Source organism: Microtus oregoni, unplaced genomic scaffold (assembly GCF_018167655.1).
Source record: "Microtus oregoni isolate MIOR12 unplaced genomic scaffold, Mior012 000042F_ref0000377, whole genome shotgun sequence".
Taxonomy (NCBI): Eukaryota; Metazoa; Chordata; class Mammalia; order Rodentia; family Cricetidae; genus Microtus; species Microtus oregoni.
This window is the reverse complement of record NW_024543209.1, coordinates 11,526,346-11,548,873: the sequence shown is the minus strand read 5'-3', so window position 1 is coordinate 11,548,873 and position 22,528 is coordinate 11,526,346. Positions and strand designations below refer to the sequence as shown.

Here is a 22,528-nt window from a genome sequence, read left to right as displayed (position 1 = left end):
GCTTCTGCCTCCCAACTGCTGGGATTAAAAGCGTGTGCCACCACTGCCCAACTTAATTCTAATATTTCGATGTACATGCAAAACTGGTTATGTAACAGGACCTGATTTCCAGGAGTCATGTTTTTCTTGTGGTTGTTGCTTGACTACTCACTTCTGCCCGCATCCCTCATCCATTGCTTTAATTCAGGATTTATCAGAACTTTTGTCAGAACACCACAGCCTATAGGAGTCACCGATACCCTGATTATTGTTTTAAGAACGGGTACTGCACAGAATGGAAATAAATGCAAAGTCCCCCCCCCACTGAAGTTTAAGAAAACAAGAGAGTTGTCCAAGGTACTCTACAATTTATACCAATTAAGCTCAAGATTGAATTCAGAATATTTTGCTCTATACTTCTTCTTCTTCTTTTTTTTAATCTCCTCAGCTTTCCAAAGGCCTTAACTAAGGAAATTCAGCTCTATATCTGAGAATTTAATTTGCCAAAGTCAGCTGGTGAGATTGCTCAGTAGGTAAGGGTATTTGCTATTCTAGCCTGCCAATCTGAGTTGGATCCATGGAATTCACATAAAAGTGGAAAGAGAGAATCAATCCCACAATATTGCCCTCTGACCTCCATACAGGCACTGTGAGCCACCTTCCTCAATACCACACACAAACACACACACACACAGTAAAAAAAATCTCTGTTCAACAGCTATACACACCTTTGAAATGACAACACGATGGTGCCCTTCTTTTTTTCCATTCTAAGAAAAGATACTCACTGGCTCAGAATCACAAGACGCTTTTGCATAGGTAATTTCTTTCCCAGTTATGTGCCTATATTTCAAACGATCAGTTTGGGGAAGGTCAACACAAACTGGATAATCCCTCATGTCGTGGGAGGACTATCCACCAGTTATTTTAACCCTGCCTTACTCTGGTTTTACTCTTCTTCCTCTCTCCCTCCTTTTCATTTATGTACTTTTACAATGTAAAAATCAGCACAAGTTTTAGATGGTGTGGTGGTGCATACCTTTAATACCAGCACTCAGGACACTAAGGCCAAAGTAAGTTACTAAAGTATACATAAAAAAAAAAAAGCCCCAAGAATAGGGCAAAGGTACACAACATGAATACTGAGGATGAACAAACCACATTGTTTAGGAAATTAAAGCTATAATGAAAGGAAATGTCCCAGAGTTGAGTGTAAAACCCTGACAAGAATCACTGAGATTTAACAATACTAAGATATTTACTTCAACTGCCAAGGCCAAGGTTGGAGAAGACAATACTTTTAAAGGAGCAAGAACTCAAAATAGAAGATAGTGAATGAGACACAGAGATGTGCTCAGATGTGCAATTTTAATATCCAAAGAGAAAGGCTGCTCCTCACATGTGACAGTCCAGAAGGATAAAGCATCAATGTTCAGGGTACAGTACCCATGAGATATACAGCACCTGATACCCCTTTCTAATTCAAGTCCCACACACTGTGACTCAGAGAGATTAGGCCCAGTGTGTGGCAGCACTGGGCTCTGAACTCAGGTGATTATCTTTCAATCCTAAATCATTCCACCCGAGGTTAATAAACTATCCAGTATTTGATAAGTGCCTGGCTAAGCCAAAACAAACTGATACTCATTTGAAAGGCGTTATAAAATCTCTGGCAAGGAAGAGCTTAAAAAGGTCATCTTCGCTCTCAACACCATCAAGTGCTCCTACTAGCAGTTCAAGTGTCGAGCCTGCCCTACAAAGACAAGTGGCTGAGAGCCTTAGCGGGAAGGAGCTGTTGATATAAGCACCACAAGTGTAATAATTGGGTTTAATTGTTTCAAAAGGAAGCAATGACAACTGAAGGGTTGTAGAGTGAGGTGGCTAAATTACCATGAGACAATACACTTTAGGGACCAATGTAAAGTTTCTGAGTTCTGGGGTAGCTATGAATAAAACCTCTTGGTTCAGAATTTTCTCATTGTTTTCCACTGTCTGGAGATCAGGGTCAAATGGTTTATCAGACTCTGGATCATCTTCCATTCCTTCTAGCACCTTCTATATGGACCAATCACCAGTCATGTGGGAAAACATGCCATTTCCTCAGTTCTCTGCTTGACGCTAGCTAGCTCTGTGTACATGAAGTGTTCTTTTGCCAAAGATTTTTGAGCAAACTCAATTCATTTCTAAAGACCTAAGTCAGTTACAAACAAATATGACAGAGGAGTAATATCCTACACTTGAATAAATACCAAATATTAAGCCAAGCAAAAAGACAAAGTAAACCAACAGTAAAGACCACAGTAAATCAATGAGTAAGAAGCATGAAACAAAACTTTTTAGGAGGGTACACAGAGACTGAATCTGGTGCCTTTGTGTCTTCACAGTGATGATCTTGTCAGCTGTCAGGTTTTATCTGGTTTTGTATAATTTCTGTATGTCACTCTGCACTAGCTCTTGGTTGTGTTAGGCATCCTTCATGCAACAACCAGGATGTCTTGCTCTGTCCCCAGTCTGACTGTAAAAAGAAGCATAAAGGGTTAACAGAAGCACAATTCTTCCCAAAAGAGCTAAAATTTGTCAAGAAAGTTTGAGTAGGCTATATTTAAATGAATACATTCTGAAGACAAGGAAACTCCAGTAAATAGCATAGGACTATAGATAACTTATGTCCAAGATGTTGCTATGTTTGTCTATATGAAATATGTTGAATTTACTTATAAAATTTGGAATTCTAATAAATTAGTTTTCTGCACCCAGTAAAAGGAGTATTTAAGAGAGATTTTAAAGAAAAAGACCATACGACTTCATACATAATCAGGAGAAAGCAGTGTGATTTCCAGTTTAAGCAGTGAATATCTGGACCATGACAAAGAAAAGAGGGCCAAGCTTGCTGGGAAGGTACAACAGATTAGGTGGGGAGCATCATTAGAGTTCAGATCTGCTCAATTTGAGATGCTCTTAACACACTCAGAAATGCCCAGGAGGATCTTGGAAAGAAGAGGATGTGGTTCAGGAGACAAAGATTAACTAGCAGGAATCATCAAAACAAACAGGGTGGAAGCCACAGTTCCTAAGGTGACTATGGGAAAATGTGAGAAGGTAGAGATGGAATACGAGGGCCTCCATTGTCAAAGATAAAGAAGCAGGAAAGGCGAGTCATTACAAAGGGTGGCCATAAGACAGGGAGCCCAGCTTGTCTTATAAAGTGATGGCATTATACTAACTGAACCCAAGACTAGAGTAATATGAGGAGTGTTAAGTCACACTGTGGTGGAGCGAGGAGGATGAGACTAGCAAGGTAGAGGCTGCAGAGATCATTCCATGACAGCATCCCAAAAGCACAGGTCACAAATTGTTTTTAAGAGGCTCTTGGAGAGTAGGGCCATGTTCCAACAAAACCTGGCTTTCTGCTCTAAGGTTCTTTGGATACAGTTCCTCTGTGACATCCTCCACCATCTCCATACAGATAGAACCCAGCACAAGCACAGAGAAGTTCTGGGGAGGAGCTCAGCACTGCAGCAGGGAAGAGTGCACACTGCTCGAGCCAGTCAGGCAGAGTCTGTAAACTATGGTCCAGAAACGTTTTCCTCCAGGGAGGGAAACAGAGTCACCAGCAGTATCCCTTCAGAACTCCACCTGGTTCTGCCATGCAGACTTGGCCAGTATTCTGCAACTGAACATGCCCCTCCTCCAGCACATAACTTTTCCAGCTTTGGGTTGCTCTTTGAAAGCATACATATTTATATTTATTCTTTCTCTGATAATATCTTGTCTCTCATCCGTCCACTTCTTGGTCTCCCATTACAGCTACAATGCAGAAATAGTTTTCATTAACACTACTCTTACTCCTCTGCTTGTACTTTGAAATATGGCAATGTAACCAAGCTAATTTATTTTCAGTTTATAAAAGTGCACCCTTTGTGATAATATTGCCATAGGGTATTCACACACAATTCAAAACATTTACTTAGGAACTCTTACACCAGAAGAACAGCTGGGAGCAATATCTATTAAAATATCAACTATGAATGACAGCTTTTATTATGCTTTACCCTCTCAAAAAGGTGACTGGAGAAAGAGCTGTCCAGGGAGGGAAGATCCAAAGTTGAAATGCCTCTGACAACAGTCTACAGGGGCTTGACTCTTTCACAGATGGGTTGTGAGCTTCTAGGAGTGGTTCTATGGTCACTATAGGTCTTAGCTTTGTGAAGAAGGCCACGGTAAGGTTAAAAAGTAAAATTAATTAGGAAATAATGACTGAAGAGTCTAAATTCTGACCTGTACTTTTTAAGGTCAAGGGGTAGAAAGTACGGTCAGTTCTCCATATCTGCAAGGCTCTGTATCCAAAACTTGTCAGCTGAGTGCTCAGTAACAATCTGTTGAACTAATGAAGGACGACTGGACGGCACTGGGATCAGTGGCTGTGTCTGCCGCCAATCTGTCTCTAAGGAAATACTTGCTCATTTAATTCTGCCTTTTGATTAGTCAAAGGTAAAGATAATTTCAGATGAGATGTTCTGTTTACATAAGTGGTATCTGGTAAAACAGGATGATTCTTAGCCATTGGAGGTGGGAGAGAGATAATTATTTAAAGAAAATGGTGGTATGGATAGACAGAAAAAAGCATAAGAAATCATTAACAAACATAGTAAAGAGTGATGTTTACCATCTATAATCAATTGATAACATAAACAACTGAATAAATCAAGCTAAAGGGAGAATTAAACACATGTCAAAAATTACCCCAGGAACAAAACACTAAAGTATACGGGTAATACCTTAAAAGCGCTGCATGTGGCAGCAGTCAATTAATAAAATAAAACAAATAATTACTGAGAATAGATCAATCAAGTCAATGAGAACTGATGAACATTAATAGGATGATTAATACCGTCAACACATCTAATGCATAATTGTAGAAAGAAAAGTGAGAGAAGGTAGAGAGGGCTGAAGAAGACGCTAACATCCAGATCAAAGGGTGGTGAGTGCTCTATCGGACATCCCAGTCAATGCTAACTGCACATACACTGAGGTCCCACAAGATTACAGCCAAGCCCCACAATACTGTGGTCTACTCACATGGTAGCCATGATCATGTCAATGTATTAGCACATGCTATGCCCATCATCGTGGTGACGCTGGTGTGAACACCCGCTGCACTGCCAACAGTATGAAAGTATAGCAATACAATTATCAACAGTGAATCTTCCTGTATCTACTAAGTACAGGACATAGGGGTCATGGTGGGCATACAGATGGCATCAGCTTTTGGGGTAGTGCGAGTAGTTTAGACACATGTTCCATTAATAAGGTTCCCTGAGAGCAGAGACAATCCTAACCCTAACACCTCAGAAGCTTTGAGATCAGCGGCGCTGCCTCTCTCACTCTTCTGTAACTTCACAGCCTTCTAAAGTATATCCCAGATTTGCTGGTGCATCAGGGGCCACCAGACATGCAGAAATACATAAGGGAACCTATGTATGAACCCAAGAGAAAATGGAATTTATCTAAGATGAAGGTCCAGAATGATCGTTGTGACTGCTATTTGTCACCAGATAAAAGTATTATCTTTACAACAAAAGTCTACCAAAATGATAAATGATAAACTGTGTATTAAACAACTTTAATACTATGCAAAATGAATGAAGTACAGAAACTCTGGGTGGCCACTTGTCTCTCCTGCTTTATGTATCTATGTCAGCTTCTCCACATGCTGATCTGATTACACTTATTAAAGTCTACATTTTTAAATGTTAAAAAAAACAAAACAAAACTGCAGGACAGAGCACTCTTGGAACTCTCCCAGAGCCACAGACAGGGTGGTGCAGGATGTTCCAGTGCTGGGGCTCCAGAGGCACAGACTGTGATTACTTGTGCCCTGAGCTCCATTCACACTTGGGGGATATTCCCAAGTGAGTGAAAGATCTCTCCACATCAGCTAGTTCTTCACTGTTTTTGTCAGTTAATGGCAGAGCATCTATGTCTCTCCTTTTCTTGGCCTTAACCTGATCCACACTCTAGACCCTCTTTGATGTTCTTATTTTGGTACCTGTGGTAGTATGAATAAGAATGGTCTTCATAGGTTCATATATTCGAATGCTTAGGAGGTGTGGCCTTGCTGGAGGACATGTGTCCTGTAGGTGAACTTTGAGGTTTCAAAAGCCAGACCCAGTCCCTCTCTCTTCCTGCTGCCTGCGGATCAGGATGTAGAACTTTCAGCTACTGCTCTAGCACCATGTCTGCCTGTGTGGTGTCAGGCTCCCTGCCATGATAATAATGGACTGACCCTCTGGAACTCTTTAAGAGATGCTTTAAGAATCGCCTTACTCATGGTGTCTCTTCATAGCAATAGAATAGTGAGTGACTAAGACAGCATCCAAATAATCAGAGTCCTAATACTCTCCCAACTATTTACCAAAAATCTGTTTTCTTATTTCCTCTAATTTCTTCTCTACACTATTACAATCAATTCCCACTGATGTCTTTACTTCTAGCTCAGATTCTCTCTTATCTTGCTGCCCAAAGGAACTTACCTAATACTCAGATCTGGTTGTCACTTGACAACTTGAAACCACAAAAGGGTGGCTTGGCTGCCTGTTACAAAACCCAGGATCCACAGTGGAGACAAGCCCTGGTATATGTGACCCTTTCTAGCCTTTCAGGTCATCTGTCATCTGAGCTTCAATAGTCTAGTGTAGTTACCCGGGCTTACGCTGCTCTGCATGCAGCTGATCTGATGCCAATGTCTGGGCGGTCCTCCAGCTAATTCTATACCCTGCACAAGCTTCTATAAGAGCAGGCTACAAGTTATTGACAGAACTTGGGTTGTCAAATCCAAAGCTCTCACCTTTGGAGAGAGCTGTTCAGAGGTTATAACATAACTAGGATATCTTAAAGGAGAGAAGGAATTCAGGATAGGAGTGATAAGGGATGTGCTAGACCCAGAAGAACTTTCAAAAGTCTGAGGACTAAAGGACATAATATATAAAGGACTTAATATATGACAAATGGCTGCCTTGTGTCGGTGCCTTTAATCCCAGCACTGGGGAGGCCAAGTCGGGCGGATCTCGGTGAGTTCTAGGTCAGTCTAGAGAGGGAGTGGGGGAACGACAAAGAACATAGGATGTGTGAGTGAGGCTTGCTGGTGCTGGGATGGAACTGGGAGAGGCACCTAGGGTCAATGCTATTGAAATGAAGCCTAGGTACAGGTCTTCAAAAATTTTTCAGTAGTCATTACTTTAGACACCAAAACTTCAGGGTTGTTTAAAAATTTTTCACTACTGCTTTTTTTTTTTCATTTTGTTTTTGAGACGGAGGATCATGTAACCCAAGCTGGCCTGGAACGTGCTGTATAAACCAGACAGGATTACAAGTGTGCCCCACCATGTCCTGGCTCCACACTGCTCTCTGCTTTGGTTATCTAGCATCAGCTTCGTAACTTTCAGGTTGGCATCTCCAGAGCTTGGTTTTGATTGGCTCATAAAAATAGTATCTCATGAGGTTGTCTAAAAGAAGTGTACTAATAAAGATAAAGAGCAGAAAACAGTGTCACATGGAAGTAATCAATGGACACTCTCAGTGATTGCCATAATGACAGTGTTGGGTTGGGAGAGGAGGAAATGGCTAGTCTTGAATTCCACAGAGTACTGTAGAGGCAGACATATTTGATGCTAAGCAAGCTTTATTTTCATGGGACATCATAATGCTGGCAGGGTTCTCAGGTTTGGGTACATGATATCCGGTGACCACCAGATTCCTGTGGAAAACACAAGCAATGTGAAGCACAGGGTATTCTCTGAGTGCATGTCAGCACACAGTTGCTTGTGCTGAAGCTCAGTTTTAAATTTCTTTTAGGCATCGTCTAGGTTTTTCCGTTTAGTCTTATGGATTTGGAAAACTTTTGGTGTACCGACTGGCGACTGGCTAAGTAAACAAAAGGGTCCTTAAGAGGCCAACTAGGCCGATGACTTAGTTTTGCTGTGAAGAAAACTGAATGCAGAGGCCGGGGTTACGTATGCTGTGAGGGCTGCCCTGTGTTTTAGACACTGTTCCCAGATGTGCCCTCTAGCGTGACTGACCCTATGCTGAGACCTAGTCTGTGTTTATTCCACCCATGTTTGCTCTTGAGATAGGACATCTTCTAAACTGTGGGGAGCACTCCAATATTTACTTCATAGTTCCTGTGTTCCATCAATCGCAATTACTTAGCAGTAGGTATTTACGAAAAATCCACCTGTAGCTTTAGTGTTTATACCCTCTATCCTCTCCAAGGCAATGTCGTCAAGAGAAACCACATTTCATTTAACCATGTGTGCAGCGGGAACGAGCTAACCAGTACAACCTATGCTGTTCTCAAGCTCATAGGACAAACAGGTTTTCTCTACAAACTTCTAAAATATGAGTTACGGCTGGAGAGGTTTGGTGCATCTGTCCACAGACCGGGGTTGGGCATGGCCTGCCCCCCACAAGCCTTTGCAGCTCAATTCCGAGCAGAGGGTGCCCCTAGAACCAGTTCTGTTTCAGGAGTTAGCTGACACCAGGACACCTAGCCCATAGCCTCGCCTAAGGGCACAATGTCCACAATGTCGGAAATGACAAAAGGTGAAGAATTGCTTGTGAAATAATCCGAACACTTGGGAAACAACTGTAAATAAGTAACCCAGGAAAGAAAAATGAGCTGCTTTCATCAGATTCTTGTTTTCAGGAGAATGCTTTAAACTCTGAGGATTCAGGTAATTAATAAGAAGACACCACATGTCAGAAAACCCCACAGAGCGCTTCAGAAATGGTGGGTCAAAGTGTCAAAGAAGCAGAAGCTGAGAAGCTGGGGGGCTCCGAGGTGGAGAACTTCCTAACAAGTAAGTATACAGGACTCATTTACAAGCAGGGGAATGGGCCAGGCATGGGGAAAAATGGGCTTAAAAATGCAAACGAGTTTTATTGCATGAAAGTGAGGTACACACATGGCACCTCATTAACATGTGTAATTTTTGTGTGTTTATGTATAATTTAAATTTAAGCTATAAATTTCCTTTTTGAAGGACTTATGCTCTCGTCCTCTTGGTGTTATAAGTCCTACAGTCTAGAACCTGGAGGGAATATCAAACTGCCATTTTAGTCTCTGAAGGCTTAGCGACTCCTCTTACCTTTTAACACCCCTTCTATGTGTACCCCTCTCCTTCATTGTCTAATTCAGTGGTTCTCAACCTTCCTAACGCTGTGACCTTTTAATACAGTGATCTCTGCTGCGACTTCATAACTGTAATATCTGTGTTTTCCAATGGTCTTAAAAGGGTCATTTGCCCCGACAGGGGGTCGCGACCCACAGGCTGAGAAACTCTGCTCTAATTAGTCTCTATCTGGTATCGTGAATTAAAAACCGATGTAAATGAAAGGGGTTGGGGTTAGAGCAAGCAGGCAGCTTTGTGGTCACGTGATCCCGAGAGACCGCTTCCACTTGTATTCTCAAGGCAAGTTTCATGTATGGCACATGCTCGCTTGTCCTAACTTTTCTCACGCCCATCGTTTCGTACCGGAGAAACAAGACACCGACTTAAGGTCCTAAAGCACTAACTTGGGTGTCAGTCAGCTCAGGGAAGATGTCCCAGGACTTGAAGGGCAAGCCCTTGGCTCCCCCCCTGCCGGGCTCTGAGGGTCACACCTGGGGTGGACAGTTGCACGTGGGGGTCAGGACAGCGGATCCTGTCACTAACGCAAGCTGTGAGCGCCTGTACCGCGACCCCTGGAGACAGACCTGGGCACCCCATTCCCGGCCATCCCCCCCCCCCCCCCCCCCCGGGTCACCTGTAATTGTAGGCGCTGAAATGCTTGCTCTCTCTCAGCATCGCCCGGTACAGATCTAATACTTGTGCGCGGCTGGAGGCTGCCATGTTGGAAACAAACAAAAAAACTTAACACCAAAACCAACAAGTCCTTCTTCGAGGAGGTCCAGACTTTAACCGAAGCCAAGTGCCAAACGATGCAAATAGCACGCTGGAAAGCAGAAGCAGCGGCTCGGCCTGGCTCGAGGCCTGGGGGAGAGTCCCACGCGCGCGAGGAGGCGGCGCAGGCAGGGCGGCGGGCAGCTAAGGGGAGGCGCCCGCGTCCGGGAGGCTCCGCGCTCCTCACAGGCGGCTGCGGCGGCAGGAGGCCAGGCCGTCCAGCCCCAGGCACACTCCTCGGGAGGACGATCGTGGGCTCGATCTCGGGAGCTCGCAGCTTCCACAGCCTGCACCCTAACGCACCGTCCGGGGGCGTGGCCGAGACCCTGGCGTCTTCGGACACCACGCCCCCTACACCTGCCGAGGCCCGGTTGCCCGGGTTACGGAGCGCGCGCCGCTGCCCCGCCCCTATCCAGTCAGGCTGTCTTCAGCGCCGCCTGATCCGTTGTGAGAGACTGCGAGGGTGAGTTCGCTCTGCCTTGGCCTGGTCCGCAGGCTGAGGTCATAGGTGGCATCTTGGCTGGCGGACGCAGCTCCGGAGGTGCGGACTGGGTTAGATAGCGACTTCATGGGACACCGGCTTCTCTCTGGGCGAGGGGGGCAGGGACCTCGGGCCGGGCCTCTTCCCGTCAAGATGGCGGCGCCCAGCGCGCACTGTGGCTGCTAAGAGAGAGGTGAAGTGCTGTGGCTGCGGAGCGAGTGTGTGGTCGCGTTGCTGACTTCGAAACGCCCGCCGCCTGCGTTTCCCGGCGAACGCTGGGTGAGTGCAGCCCTTGCTGCCGCGCAGAGATGTCAGGTCGCCGACTGTTGTCACTTGTCGTTTGGCTGTAACTTTCTCCCGTTTCCGGGAGATTCATCGAGGGTCTGGACTTTTTCTTTTTACTGTTTACCTTTTGTTTTTGGAGACGTGGGCTCATTTTGTGGCCCAGATTGTCCTCGAGCCTTCAGAGAGTCGAAGCCTTCAGAGTAGTGCTGGAATTACAGACCTGGGAAACCATGCGATTCTTGTCTTTCTGCTTATAAATGCACACTTTTGTAGCGTGCAATAACCAGAAACGCTGAAAGTCTGTTCTTTGGATGTCATGATTAATTAGGGAACCCTTAGGACTAAGGGATTTCCGAAGCATCATTTCAGACCCAAGGCAAAAAGTTTTCTCTTGAGGGTTCCTTCCCTCCCCCTCAGAATTCAGCTTTTACAGACCATCTTGCTAAAGTACTAAAGTTTTTACTCTGGTCCTTGATCTTAGGGTTCTGCCAAGAGAAGCCTCTGCTAGTTCTGGTTACTGTGTTTGGAAAGCACTGATACTAGTTTTTGAATCTGGCTTTATATAAAGACGTTGCCAGGAGCCCATCCTCTCATCTTCCCGGTCCCCAAACACAGCAAAGAATAATTTCAAACGATAAGACTAAGATTACATTAACACATGTTCTCATCTGTTTTTGTGTATCTAGTTTTGAAACGATGTGTGCTCTGTGCGAAGCAACTTGTATTTTCAGGACCATTAAGGCTGAAAATTCTTTAGTGTGCCTGCAACCTGTTGTGCTTGAATCTAAATAGAAAAACTACTAGTCATGGCATAGTGGCAATTACAGATATTGGCGATATAGTGCTTTTATAAAAATACTTTTATGCTTCCTGTTGGATTTTTTTCCCAATCAAAATAGGCCTTTAAAATGTAATTTAAATTTTTAATAAACTTACTTGCCTCACTTTGCTCCCTTGCTGTTTAGTCAGGTCTTTGCCTCACGTTTAATGAGATCCAATAATGTGTTGAGTTTTTCTTTTGTAATTTCTTAAATGACTGACGACCATAAGGTAGGTTTTCACGTCGTTACAGAGTAAGAGCAGAGCTGTGTTCTCTTGAGGTAATAAACTGTTGCTTGCTATTGATATAAAAACATAGGGCGCTAGGAAAAACTACACATTGCAAATTACAGATATACAAAATTACCAGAATGAGAAGGTAAAATGTTTAAATTGTTTTGATTTGTCAAAAAGGAGTGGGGAATACATTTTGGCTGTATTTTACTTTCATCTTAAAAGTCAAATTAGAATAATTGCTGTGTGCAACTTATGCCTGATTACAAGGGAATTAGTTAGCTAATATGCACAAAAATAGGAACTTCTAACTGTCTTATATTTGTTATGATCAAATACAGTTTACAGAATTTGCAGAGTTAAAATAATTTGGTTAGTAGATCTATCACTTCAAGGAGTAGTTGAAATTAGGAAATTGATAGCTTCTTAGTGTTAAGTCAAATTTTCAGAGGCTGTGGAATTGTCTTGGGTACCAACAGTGGACACAATAGATTAATCTAATGTAGAGTTTGATCACAGTAATTAAATAATTAAATATTATTCAAGAAGTCGTATAACCAATTAAATAACTTGCAACAAAGTTGCAAGCTATTGATTAGTTGACTTTGTTACTTCCAATGACATTTCAGTGCTGTTTCCGTTTTCTGTAAATGCTTTCACACTGCTGGAGTTCTTGAACCTACTTTGGTTTAGAAGCTGCCTATTTATCTTGCCATTTTCTTTTTCTTTGTTCAAATAAACTACTAAAATTATTGCTCTAACATATTTAACATTAGTTAATGCTATTCCAAGTCTTTATAAACATACTTTATTTTGTGCATTCTCATTTTTCTGGTTATCATTGTTTTGAAGGACTAATTAAAAAAATAATTTCCCAAACTAAATCTTTGTTTTTGCTTATTTTCACTTAAGAAGTGACCTTTTAAATGCAATGACTCTACTGAGATGGTAGTTGAATTGGCCCAGAGACTAAGACTGGATCCTTTTTTTTTGTTTGTTTGTTGTGTTTGTTTTTTTCTATTTTAATTCTTTATTTTATTTATTTATTTTTTAATTTATTTATTAAAGATTTCTGTCTCTTCCCTGCCACCGCCTCCCATTTCCCTCCCCCTCCCCTAATTAAGTCCCCCCCCCAGCCCGAAGAGCAATGCCCTGTGGGACTCATGTGTTCTTTCATTCTTTTTTACAACAGTGTTTTGCTAGATAATAACTATAAAAAATTGTGTAGCTATCTACTGTCGTTAGCCCTCAAAATATAAACATTTTCTTTAATACCTAGTTATAAATACCATAATACTTGTCAGTAAATATTCTTGCCAGTAAATAATCCATAATGACTGTTTCTTACTTTAAGCTATTCCTCTTGATGAAGTGCCTGTGCAGTTTTTAAAGGGAAACCTTTCTTTCCCTCAAAGGTTCCAATGTATGGTCTGTGGTCCCCTTTTCAATGCTTTCCTGTTGCAGGGGGCACATGTTTGTCCTGGCCACCCAGAACCAAAATAACCACACAGAAACTATATTAATTAAAACACTGCTTGGCCCATTAGCTCTCGCTTCTTATTGGTTAACACTTATATCTTAATTTAACCCATCTTTATTAATCTGTATAGTACCACAAGGTTGTGGCCTACCAGCAAAGTTTCAGCATGTTTATCTCCGGCGATGGATCCATGGTATCTCTCTCTCCGCCTTCCTTCTTCCAGCATTCAGTCCAGTTTTCTCTGCCTACCTTAGTTCTGCCCTACCAACAGGCCAAGGCAGTTTTTTATTCATTAACCAATAAAAGCAACACATATACAGAAGGACCTCACACACCATTTCCTCTTTTCTGTTTAAATAAAAAGGAAGGCTTTAACTTTAACATAGTAAAATTACATATAACAAAACATATATCAAGCAAGAATTACAGTTACAATATTTATTATCTACTTTATCTCTTTTAACTAAGGAAAACTGTATTTTTACTATCTACTCTTTAACTTCATCAAAGACTCCAGAAGGATATAATATTACCTAAGTAAACAGGAAGTACATTGTAAGCAACTTTGAAAACTCTAGAATTGACAGAGACATCTTGCTGCCTGGACAGTCACCCAAAGTTCTTCTGTATCGTTGGAGCATCCATCTTCAGCCTATGGGCCCATAGTATCCAGCAGACGTTTCCAAGAAGCAGGAAATTTCAAAAACAGTTCCATCTTTATTGGCAGTTTGCCAGTCTTTTTTTTTTTTTTTTGTATCCTGCAGAATGTCTTGCAGACTCTTATGAAGCAGGAACCTGGACGGACCATCTCACCTTTAGGCAAGTTCAGCAGTCATTTCTTTGTGGGTCCTGCATTTCCAGTTAAGTAGTCCATGCAAGAGCAGTTTCTTGCCCAAATAGCTAAGGAGCCTCTTTGATGCCCATATTCCTCTCGAATAATTGGTGCTGCCAGGAGCAGACGTGTCTCATTGTTATGAAAAGTCCTAAGTTATTAAAACATTTTAAAAGACATATTTTGAAGGTCTCTGAAAGATCTGAAGAATACCTATCTAACTGAAATATATCTCTATACATCTAGAAAAGCTAACATGACTACAAACTGGATTATTATAGATGATTATCTACTAAGTTATATTTTTAGTTATATATTACATTTTTAAATGAGCTGAACAAACACAATACCTTAGTCAAGATCAGAAATACATATACATATAACAAAATTGACCTTAATTTTGTATCAATAAACCAAGATCCATACCAATGCAAATTATTTATATCTGTATCATAGCCCCTTTTAAATGTAAAAAAACATATATAGACAATATTTGGGAATGTGGGCATAGTTTCTCCAAATTGCTTCCTGCTGTTTATTGGATGAAGTATTTTCTTTGTGGGGGTGTTTACAGAAACCTTTTAGGGGGTTGTGGTCCATTAAACCATATTGGTCTGGAAGCAATCCACAGGTTCTCATCTTCTGTGGAAACAAAAGAAGAACTTCTTTTCCAAAGCAACATATCCTTAGACTCAAATTTTGGAATCAAGATACCTGTACGTTGGTTTCACTTAGCAGTCCATAAAATGAAATGTTTCTCTGTTCTTGGCTCCTTCACAGTCAAAAAATTCAAAGAAGACACAATAATATACAGAATCCAGACTCTCTGAATATTCTTCCTTTACATGGCTTATTTTTCTTTACTCTTTTTAATCTATGACTATCTGTACTCTGTCTCTTTAAAGACTTTACTCTTTTTTTAAAGCATTACCTTTATGACTCTATCCTTTTTTTCTCTTTCCATCCTACGTACATTTATCCAATACTATGACTCATTTGGATTTGTCTTTATTGCATATCTGCAATTCTTTAGTGTCTTGAAGAGCTTTTACGATGGAAAGCAGCTTGATTGCAACTGCTCTTGATGCTGGCTCTGCCTCTCTCCACTTTTAAAATGGTGGACACTCTGGGGCTTCCAGTAGGAACCATGCTCAGCACTTTAGCTCTGAGAATGAGCATGTAGCACATAAACCCTTTTTATCTGAGTGATAGCTAAATCTGTCATGCAGAGCACAGCAAAGCCTGGAAATATCTCTGTGTATGGCGGTGCGAATCTGCTATGCTCTCCTGCCTGACAAGCCTACTAGATCATGTGCATGGTCTCAGCTGCTTTTCTCCTTACCCAGAGTGGGCACTGGCTCCACAAATGCCATTGAAATGCTCCATAGTCAGAGTTTGCACTGGCAGCACAGCTCAGGAAGCCGTGTTTTAAAACTGCGCGGCTTTTTTATTTTTATTTTTGCTATGGCTGAATCAGAAAAACCTGTCTTAAAGGAGCTGTGGTATGCCACCAATAAACAGCAAGAAGCTGTGTTAAACTCTGTGGTTTTGTGTCTAGAATTAAGCTCTTTCAGGTTTTTAAGTGGATTTAGCCTCACGTTGGGTACCAATTTGTTGCAGGGGGCACTTGTTCATCTTAGCTGCCCAGAATCAAAATAACCACACAGAAACTATATTAATTAAAACATGGCTTGGCCTATTAGTTCTAGCTTCTTATTGGCTAAGTCTTACAAATTAATTTAACCCATTTCTATTAATCTGTATATTACCATGAGGTTGTGGCCTACCAGCAAAGTTTCAGCATGTCTATCTCTGGTGACAGATCCATGGCGTCTCTTTCTCCACCTTCCTTCTCCCAGCATTTAGTCCCGTTTTCCCTGCCTACCTAAGTTCTACCCTATCAACAGGCCAAGGCAGTTTTTTTATTCATTAACCAATAAAAGCAACGCATAGACAGAAGGACCTCCCACACCACTCTCCTTTTGAGACCTGATCATGGCAACCTTGGCCTTCTAATAAAGCTCATTTCTGAAGGGTAGTTTTATGTCACCTCCTTTCCTGAGCCAACTCCTATTCTGGAATATTACTTTAGCTATGTAAAGATGTGTTACATTTGTTTAGGTTGCATTTGTTTAATTATGTAAATATGTGTTGCTGTTTTACCTTGCCTGCCTGATTGGGCTAATAAAAGCTGAATATATTCAATAGCTAGGCAGTAGAGGAATAGGTGGGACTTGGGGGCAGAGAGAAGTAGGAGGAGGAATCTAGGCTTGAGAGAGGGAGGCGAGAGAATGAGGAAGAAAGAGAGGGAGCTGCCTGAGGATATCCAGGCAACAGTTATCAAGACACAGGGTAGAACATACGGAATGAAAGAAAGGTAAAGAGTCCCTAGGCAAAACATAAGTGAAGAGAAACAGGTTTACTTAAGTGATAAGAGCTAGTGGCACAAGTATAAGATCAGTCATTGATAAGTTTCCGTCTCATGATTTGGGAGCTGGTTGGTTGCCCAAAAGAAAGCTTGCTACAAACTGCAGCCATGCTTTTTTCTAACATTGAAGTGTAGCTAGATTTTTGCCATCCATTCTCTTCAGTTGTTTGTTTGGTCTTGGTATTCAGTCCTGTTATCTTGGACCTCACTATTGTGGGATATGGCTATCCTCAATCTTGTGAAGATCTCCTGTCTTTGCCCACATGTGCTAGAATTACAGGTGTACACCACCACACCTAGCTCAACTAAGACACTGACCTGCAGGAAGACAACATCATAGAAGGCAGTTGGAAAATGAGTATGAGTGTGGGAAGTTTGACACTAGTTCCTGAGGAAGGTATGGAAGGAGGCTGGGCACAATTTATGTATAAACCTTTCTGTGATTTGGAATAGCTGAAAGTGGGAAATAGGGTAACTCTGTCACGCTACAGAAGTGGTTAGCCCTGTACCAGCTTTATTTTAGCCATATTTCCTCTTTCTGCACTAAGTCGTTTCTTCTCCTATGTACCAACAAGTAGAATGTGACAGTTGACCTAGTGGAGTGGAATTCATTAACAAGGTACTGGCGACTTGTTCTATCCTGAAGGGGCCTCAGAGTTAGCACAGAACATACCCAGATACTACATTCTCAACACAAAGGAGATTGTCTTACCATGGGAGGGCTGCAAACAGAGTTGAGGGGTGGGAGGTGGGGGTGGTTGCCTCTGAATCTGGCAGAGACAGCAGCAGGTGTTTTTAAGGAGAAAAGGGTGAGTCTGTGCTAGGGTGAGTTGATAAGTCCTGATTGGACATAATAATCAATGTAGCTAAATAATAAATTTTGATTGTTAGACCTTGATATTTTGATAGTTGATCTTGGTGTTCAGCCTCAGGGATGAGTCAGGCATAGGAAGTAGCCAGATAAGAGAACTGACCCCAGTGGCTTGCTTTAGGAATGGCATCTAATGGGTTAGCAAGGGTGAGGGAAGGTGGAAGGGAAGACCTGCTGTTAAGAGCCCTTCGTGGTCCCAAGACTTCAAATTCTGTACTGCAGGAGCTCTGCAAGCCTCCTTCTTTATCTGTATATTTAGCAGGAAGCTGACTAGACTGCTTCCTGTAGTGACTTTGTTACACCCAGATCGTGGGGTCCCCCACAAACCACCACGGAGCGTGCACTTATATGTAAAAGAGCCTCTACTCAAGCTTAAGCTTGGACTCTCCATCTTGTCCGACACTGTAGTAGCAGTGGTTGTTGGTTCCCAGATGCCCTGCTAGCTTAGACCTGAGCTTTTTGGGTTTTTATGTGGATATAGTCACCCATGTTGGTGTGCCAATTTGTTGGAGGAGGGCTGCTTGTTCGTCCGGGCCACCCAGAACCAAAATAATTGCACAGAAACTATTATTTGAACCACTGCTTGGCCCATTAACTCTAGCTTTTTTTTTTGATTTAATAAAGTTTTATTTTTCCAAAAGTACAGCTGATTGAACCTGTTCATTCATCTTCACCAGCAGCTGGGGCATCTCCACCCTTTGTGTTTCTGGTGTAAATTACTTGGGCTCTGTGCTTTGAAACCAGCTTGATAAGCCCTTTACTAAGGAGCTCCTGAAGAGCTGCCCTGGCCAAGGAACCGCGAATCTTCAGTCTCTCAGAGACCACGGCTGGAGTAATAAGTTTATAGTTGGGCACTTCCTTACAGAGTTTGTCGTATGTAGCCTTGTCAAACAGGACTAGATTGTTGAGCTTGTCCCGAACTTTGCCTTTGGACCACTTCTTCTTTTTGGCCTTGCCACCGGACTTATTTACTGGGTCTTTGTCTTTTTTGGCTGACTTTCCGGCATCTTTCTTCTTCTTGTCATCCTTGGGCAGCATGATGAAGTTCGGAGAGTGGCGACGACCACTGCAGCCTCCCTAAGATGTTGGGAAAAAAGTAACTCTAGCTTTTTAATGGCTAACTCTTACACATTAATTTAACCCATCTCCATTAATCTGTGTATCGTCACGTGGCAGTGGCTTACCAGCAAAGTTTTGGCATGTCTGACTATGGGGGTAGCTCCATGGCTTTTCCCTGACTCCACCCTCTTATCTCCCAGCGTTTATCCTAGCATCCCCTGCCTACCTAAGTTCTGCCTTGCTGTAGGTTCAAAACAGTTTCTTTATCCATTAATGGTAATCACAGCACTCAGAGGGGACTCCCACATCACAACACAGTGGTTGAGAGCAGAGTAGGGATAGGGTTTTTGGTCATAGTAGAGGTTGGGGTGAGGGGATTTCTAGAGTTCAGGACCCTGATTGGCTGACATTTGTCTAGAGAGCTTGGCAAAAGGAGAATAAGTGAGTCCTGGGCTCAGGGACATCTGGTGTTCTTATCTAATCTTATCTAAATGGTTGAAGTGTTAGGTTCTTCCCTTAGAAGTTGGCTCTCCCTGGGTGGTGTCAGCTTATGGATTTTCCCCCTGATCCTGGTGCTGCCTGCCAAGGCAGCTGCATGGCCTGAGTCCCATGTATGGCCAGGCTTCCCTGGACTCCACATCTTAGGGCTACAGATCTTGTTTCTGGGGATTTATGGTTTGAATGCATTTGTATGTGATTGTGATATGGGTTAGAAAGCACAAAGGGTTGCCAAGGAAGTGCTGGCTATGTGATGTTGCGTCATGTCCATCCTTGATGCCTATACTATTGCACAGACTGCATTCCCTGGACACTGGATATTGTTAGGGCAGGGAAACTCTGAACCCTGATAATTAGGGCCTTTAAGGTAGTGATAATGTTTGGGTGGTTGGGGAGGATTCAGATTTCCGCTGAGCCTTGAGGGCAGAGTATTTGGATGTGTGGGTATGGCGGTTTCTTCTTAGAGGAGATAAATGTCAAACTTTTAGTATGAGGCTAGAGTGCATATAACTATATAATTATAGCTTAGGAAACTGTTGCAAAATTGATTTTTTCCAGAGCTGAGGGTAAGGGGATCCAGTGGAAAGACACTAGATGAACTGGACCTTCATGTGATCTCAGCCCAATTAGTCCTTGAGCTGAGGGGGGACACTTTTCCCTCTAAGGAAAGCAAATCTGAGTGAGCAGATGGTTTAGCCAGGATCAGTTGGAAAATGTGCTGTAATGTCCATTGGCTGAGAATATTTTGTCTAGCGATACTGCTTGCTACCTTACTTCATGCAGATGGTCTTCTTGTGCCAGCTTAAGGAATTTGGAATTGAATTGATTTTGCTTTTTTAAAGAAAAATTGTTCGCATTTATTATTTGTGTGTTTGATCCTAGCTCATCAGGCTTGGCAGCAGGCTCTTTTACCTAGTTAGCTATCTTGCCAGCTCTGATTAGTTTTTTTTGAATAATGGTAAATTCTAGTCACATTTGAATTTCAGTTTAGTAGGATCTTATACTTGTAAAGTTAACTCCTCCATAAAGGAAATTTTGTAAGTATTGAGACTCTGAAGTGTTGATTTGTATGTTTTTTGTCTTTTATGACATTTACATTTCAAAGAGAAAAGATTATTGCCTTAAGTCTCTCTGAGTGTGTATGTGTGTGTATCGCATTTTTGTAGAGCATCTTTTATAAATAAATGTAAGGAAATCTATAAATAAATTTAAGGAAATCTGTCCTGTCCTCTTTAGTGATTAGGTTTTCTGAATTATGGGCATCAATAATGAAATTGTCAGTCAGTTGTGCAGGATTCTTATTTTTTAACCAATTAATTTCTCCCTCTGGAAGGAAACCATATTTCCTTGCCCAAAGTGACCATCAACATGGGGATTCTTTGACAGTGCTAATACTCTATTACAGATTACTGCCATCTTTTATTAATACATATGAAGAATAACTATTATGTTTTTGTATTGCTTATATTTGAGAATGATTTATTAATAAAACTATGATAAAATAGTTACTAATTATTTGGTTTATTTTCTCTTGTTTGAGCCTTGCTAGGTAGTTTACCAGAATTCCATTTTAGTAATTTTTTAAAGGATAAATTTGAAGTTGTGATTGGCTCTTTTGAATGAGGTCTAAGAGTTGTCACTTCCTGTTTGTGTCTGTTAGTTGGTTGTTTTCAGAAAGCACTTGACATAGTAATGCCGACTTTTAGTGATAGCTCAGGGCCTTAATGTACTTAGTTTGCTGCATTGTTTCTACTACTGTGCATCAAACCCAGGGACCTTGGTAGTCAAGGCAAGTGCTCTACCATTGAGCAACACCTTTAACCTGTAGGTCTGTGATATTATAATAACTGATTTCTCAGTAGGATAATGTGTTTTTGAAACTATACTGGAGACTATTTAACCAGAGAGTCTATATATAGAGTTCCTAATGTCTTTGCCATCACAGAGAATATTTCTATGTGTTTTAATATTTCATAACTTATTAAGTAAAACATTTGTTTACTGAGCACAATGAAAACAATTTAGTTTGGTAAACGTGTTATGTGTGTGCACTTGTTAGCTTGAATTAACTAATAACATTTAAGAGTAATAAACCTGTCTGCCTTTTGTGAAATGCATTACAGTAATATGGGCAGACAGCACTACAGACTTAGCATTAGTTAATGAGGATAACCTTATTGGGAAAATTAGCTTCATAATAATCCTTAGAGGAATGTAAGTTAAGTAGTGCTATTGGAGAAAGGTTAGCATACAGCACGCTATCTTCCTAAAATTTTTGAGACATGGTTTCTCTGAGTCAGCTTTCTATTACTGAAACAGTATGCATGAAACAATTAGATTATAATAAGTAGGAAGTTTAGTTTGCATTTGTAGTTTTGGAGATTTTAGTCGTGACTGAATGAGTTTGCTTTCATATGAGTTTGCATATCATGGTTTGAGTATCTTAGGATTACTACTGCTGTGATGAAACACTATGCCCGAGTCAACTTGGGAAAGAAATGCTTCCAAATCACTGTTCACCATTGAAGAAAACCAGGGACAGAAGTCAAACAGGGCAGGAACCTGGAGGCAAGGAGCTGAAGCAGAGACCATGGAGGAGTGCTGGTCACTGGCTTGTTTCTGAGGGCTTGCTCAGTCTGCTGTCTTAAAGAACCCAGGCCCATCAGCCCAGGGGTGGCACCACCCACAATCAGCTGGGCCCTCTCCCATCCATGACTAATTAAGAAAATGCTTCAGGACTTGCTTACAGCAGCATTTTATGGAGGCATATTCTAAATTGAGGCTCCCTCCCCTCCGTTGACTCTAGGTTGTGTCAAGTTAACATAATTAGTCATAACTGTGAGCACAGGTAGAATATAAAAAAGAGAGGAAGGAGAGGACCAGGACTGGGTTCCCATGACATAGCCTTCCACTAGGTTCCCCTTTGTGGTCCAATTACCTCCCAGTAGTGTCTCCTGAGGACCAAGCCCTTTACCATCTGCGCCTTAGCGGGGGCATGACAGCTCTCACCTGCAACAGGCAGAACTATCTATTTCTAGTCTCCCAGGCATTTTAAAACAAGTGCCTTTCCCTGAGCACCCACAGCCTCAAGTCTTTTGCAAATTCCATTTGCATGGACTTCTGAGTGCCCTGGGAGCTGAATATCATGATGGCTTTAGTTTATAGAGCTGGTTTTGAAGAGCTACTTGTAGTTTTATCTGAGTGAGGTTTCTACTGTTGTAATAATAAAGACTAGTACAAACAGTAGCTTGGGAGTAAATGATCTATATTAGTTCATAGTTTATAGACTCAAGATTGAAGGCAGGAACTGTTGCAGAGACCATGGGAAGTGCTACTTATTACTGGATTGCTCCTCTTGGCTTGCACAGCCTACTTTCTTATACGTGCCTGGACATGCTACTAAGGGGAGACATCAATCAGAGTGAGCTGTGCCCTTCCACACCAGCCATTAATCAAGAAAATGCTAGACAGAGTTGTCTACAGACCAGTTTTATGGAGACATTTTTCTCAAGACTCCCTCTTCTCAGTGGCTCTAGCTTCTGTTAAGCTGACCAAAAAACCCAACCAGAACAAGTCTCTCCTTTGTGTTTGTATTGTGAATTCTGAGTAATGAACTCAGGG

At 41.8% G+C, this 22,528-nt stretch overlaps 3 protein-coding genes across 5 annotated transcripts in view; 1 reads left to right on the top strand and 2 right to left on the bottom strand.

Moving 5' to 3' along the window:
* The window catches only part of Lyrm4 (LYR motif containing 4), a 93,627-nt gene extending 83,349 nt beyond the window's left edge, over positions 1–10,278 (bottom strand). Inside the window, exon 1 of the mRNA XM_041632919.1 lies at positions 9,784–10,278. Coding sequence (XP_041488853.1) covers positions 9,784–9,869 — 86 coding nt within the window. The 5' untranslated portion in view covers positions 9,870–10,278. The remainder of the gene's footprint in view (positions 1–9,783) is intronic.
* Positions 8,723–22,528, top strand: part of Fars2 (phenylalanyl-tRNA synthetase 2, mitochondrial) — a 380,900-nt gene continuing 367,094 nt past the window's right edge. Inside the window, exon 1 of one of the 3 annotated variants that reach the window (XM_041632916.1) lies at positions 8,723–8,837. The gene's annotated coding sequence lies outside the window, so the exon portion shown is untranslated. Of the gene's footprint in view, positions 8,838–10,529; positions 10,681–22,528 lie in introns of those variants that run through there. The other 2 variants (XM_041632915.1, XM_041632917.1) reach the window with 2 other exon arrangements.
* On the bottom strand, positions 18,008–18,403 carry LOC121434109 (40S ribosomal protein S25-like). Its single transcript, XM_041632918.1, has one exon. It carries the CDS (start codon positions 18,386–18,388, stop codon positions 18,011–18,013), a length of 378 nt encoding a protein of 125 aa, XP_041488852.1. The 5' UTR covers positions 18,389–18,403; the 3' UTR covers positions 18,008–18,010.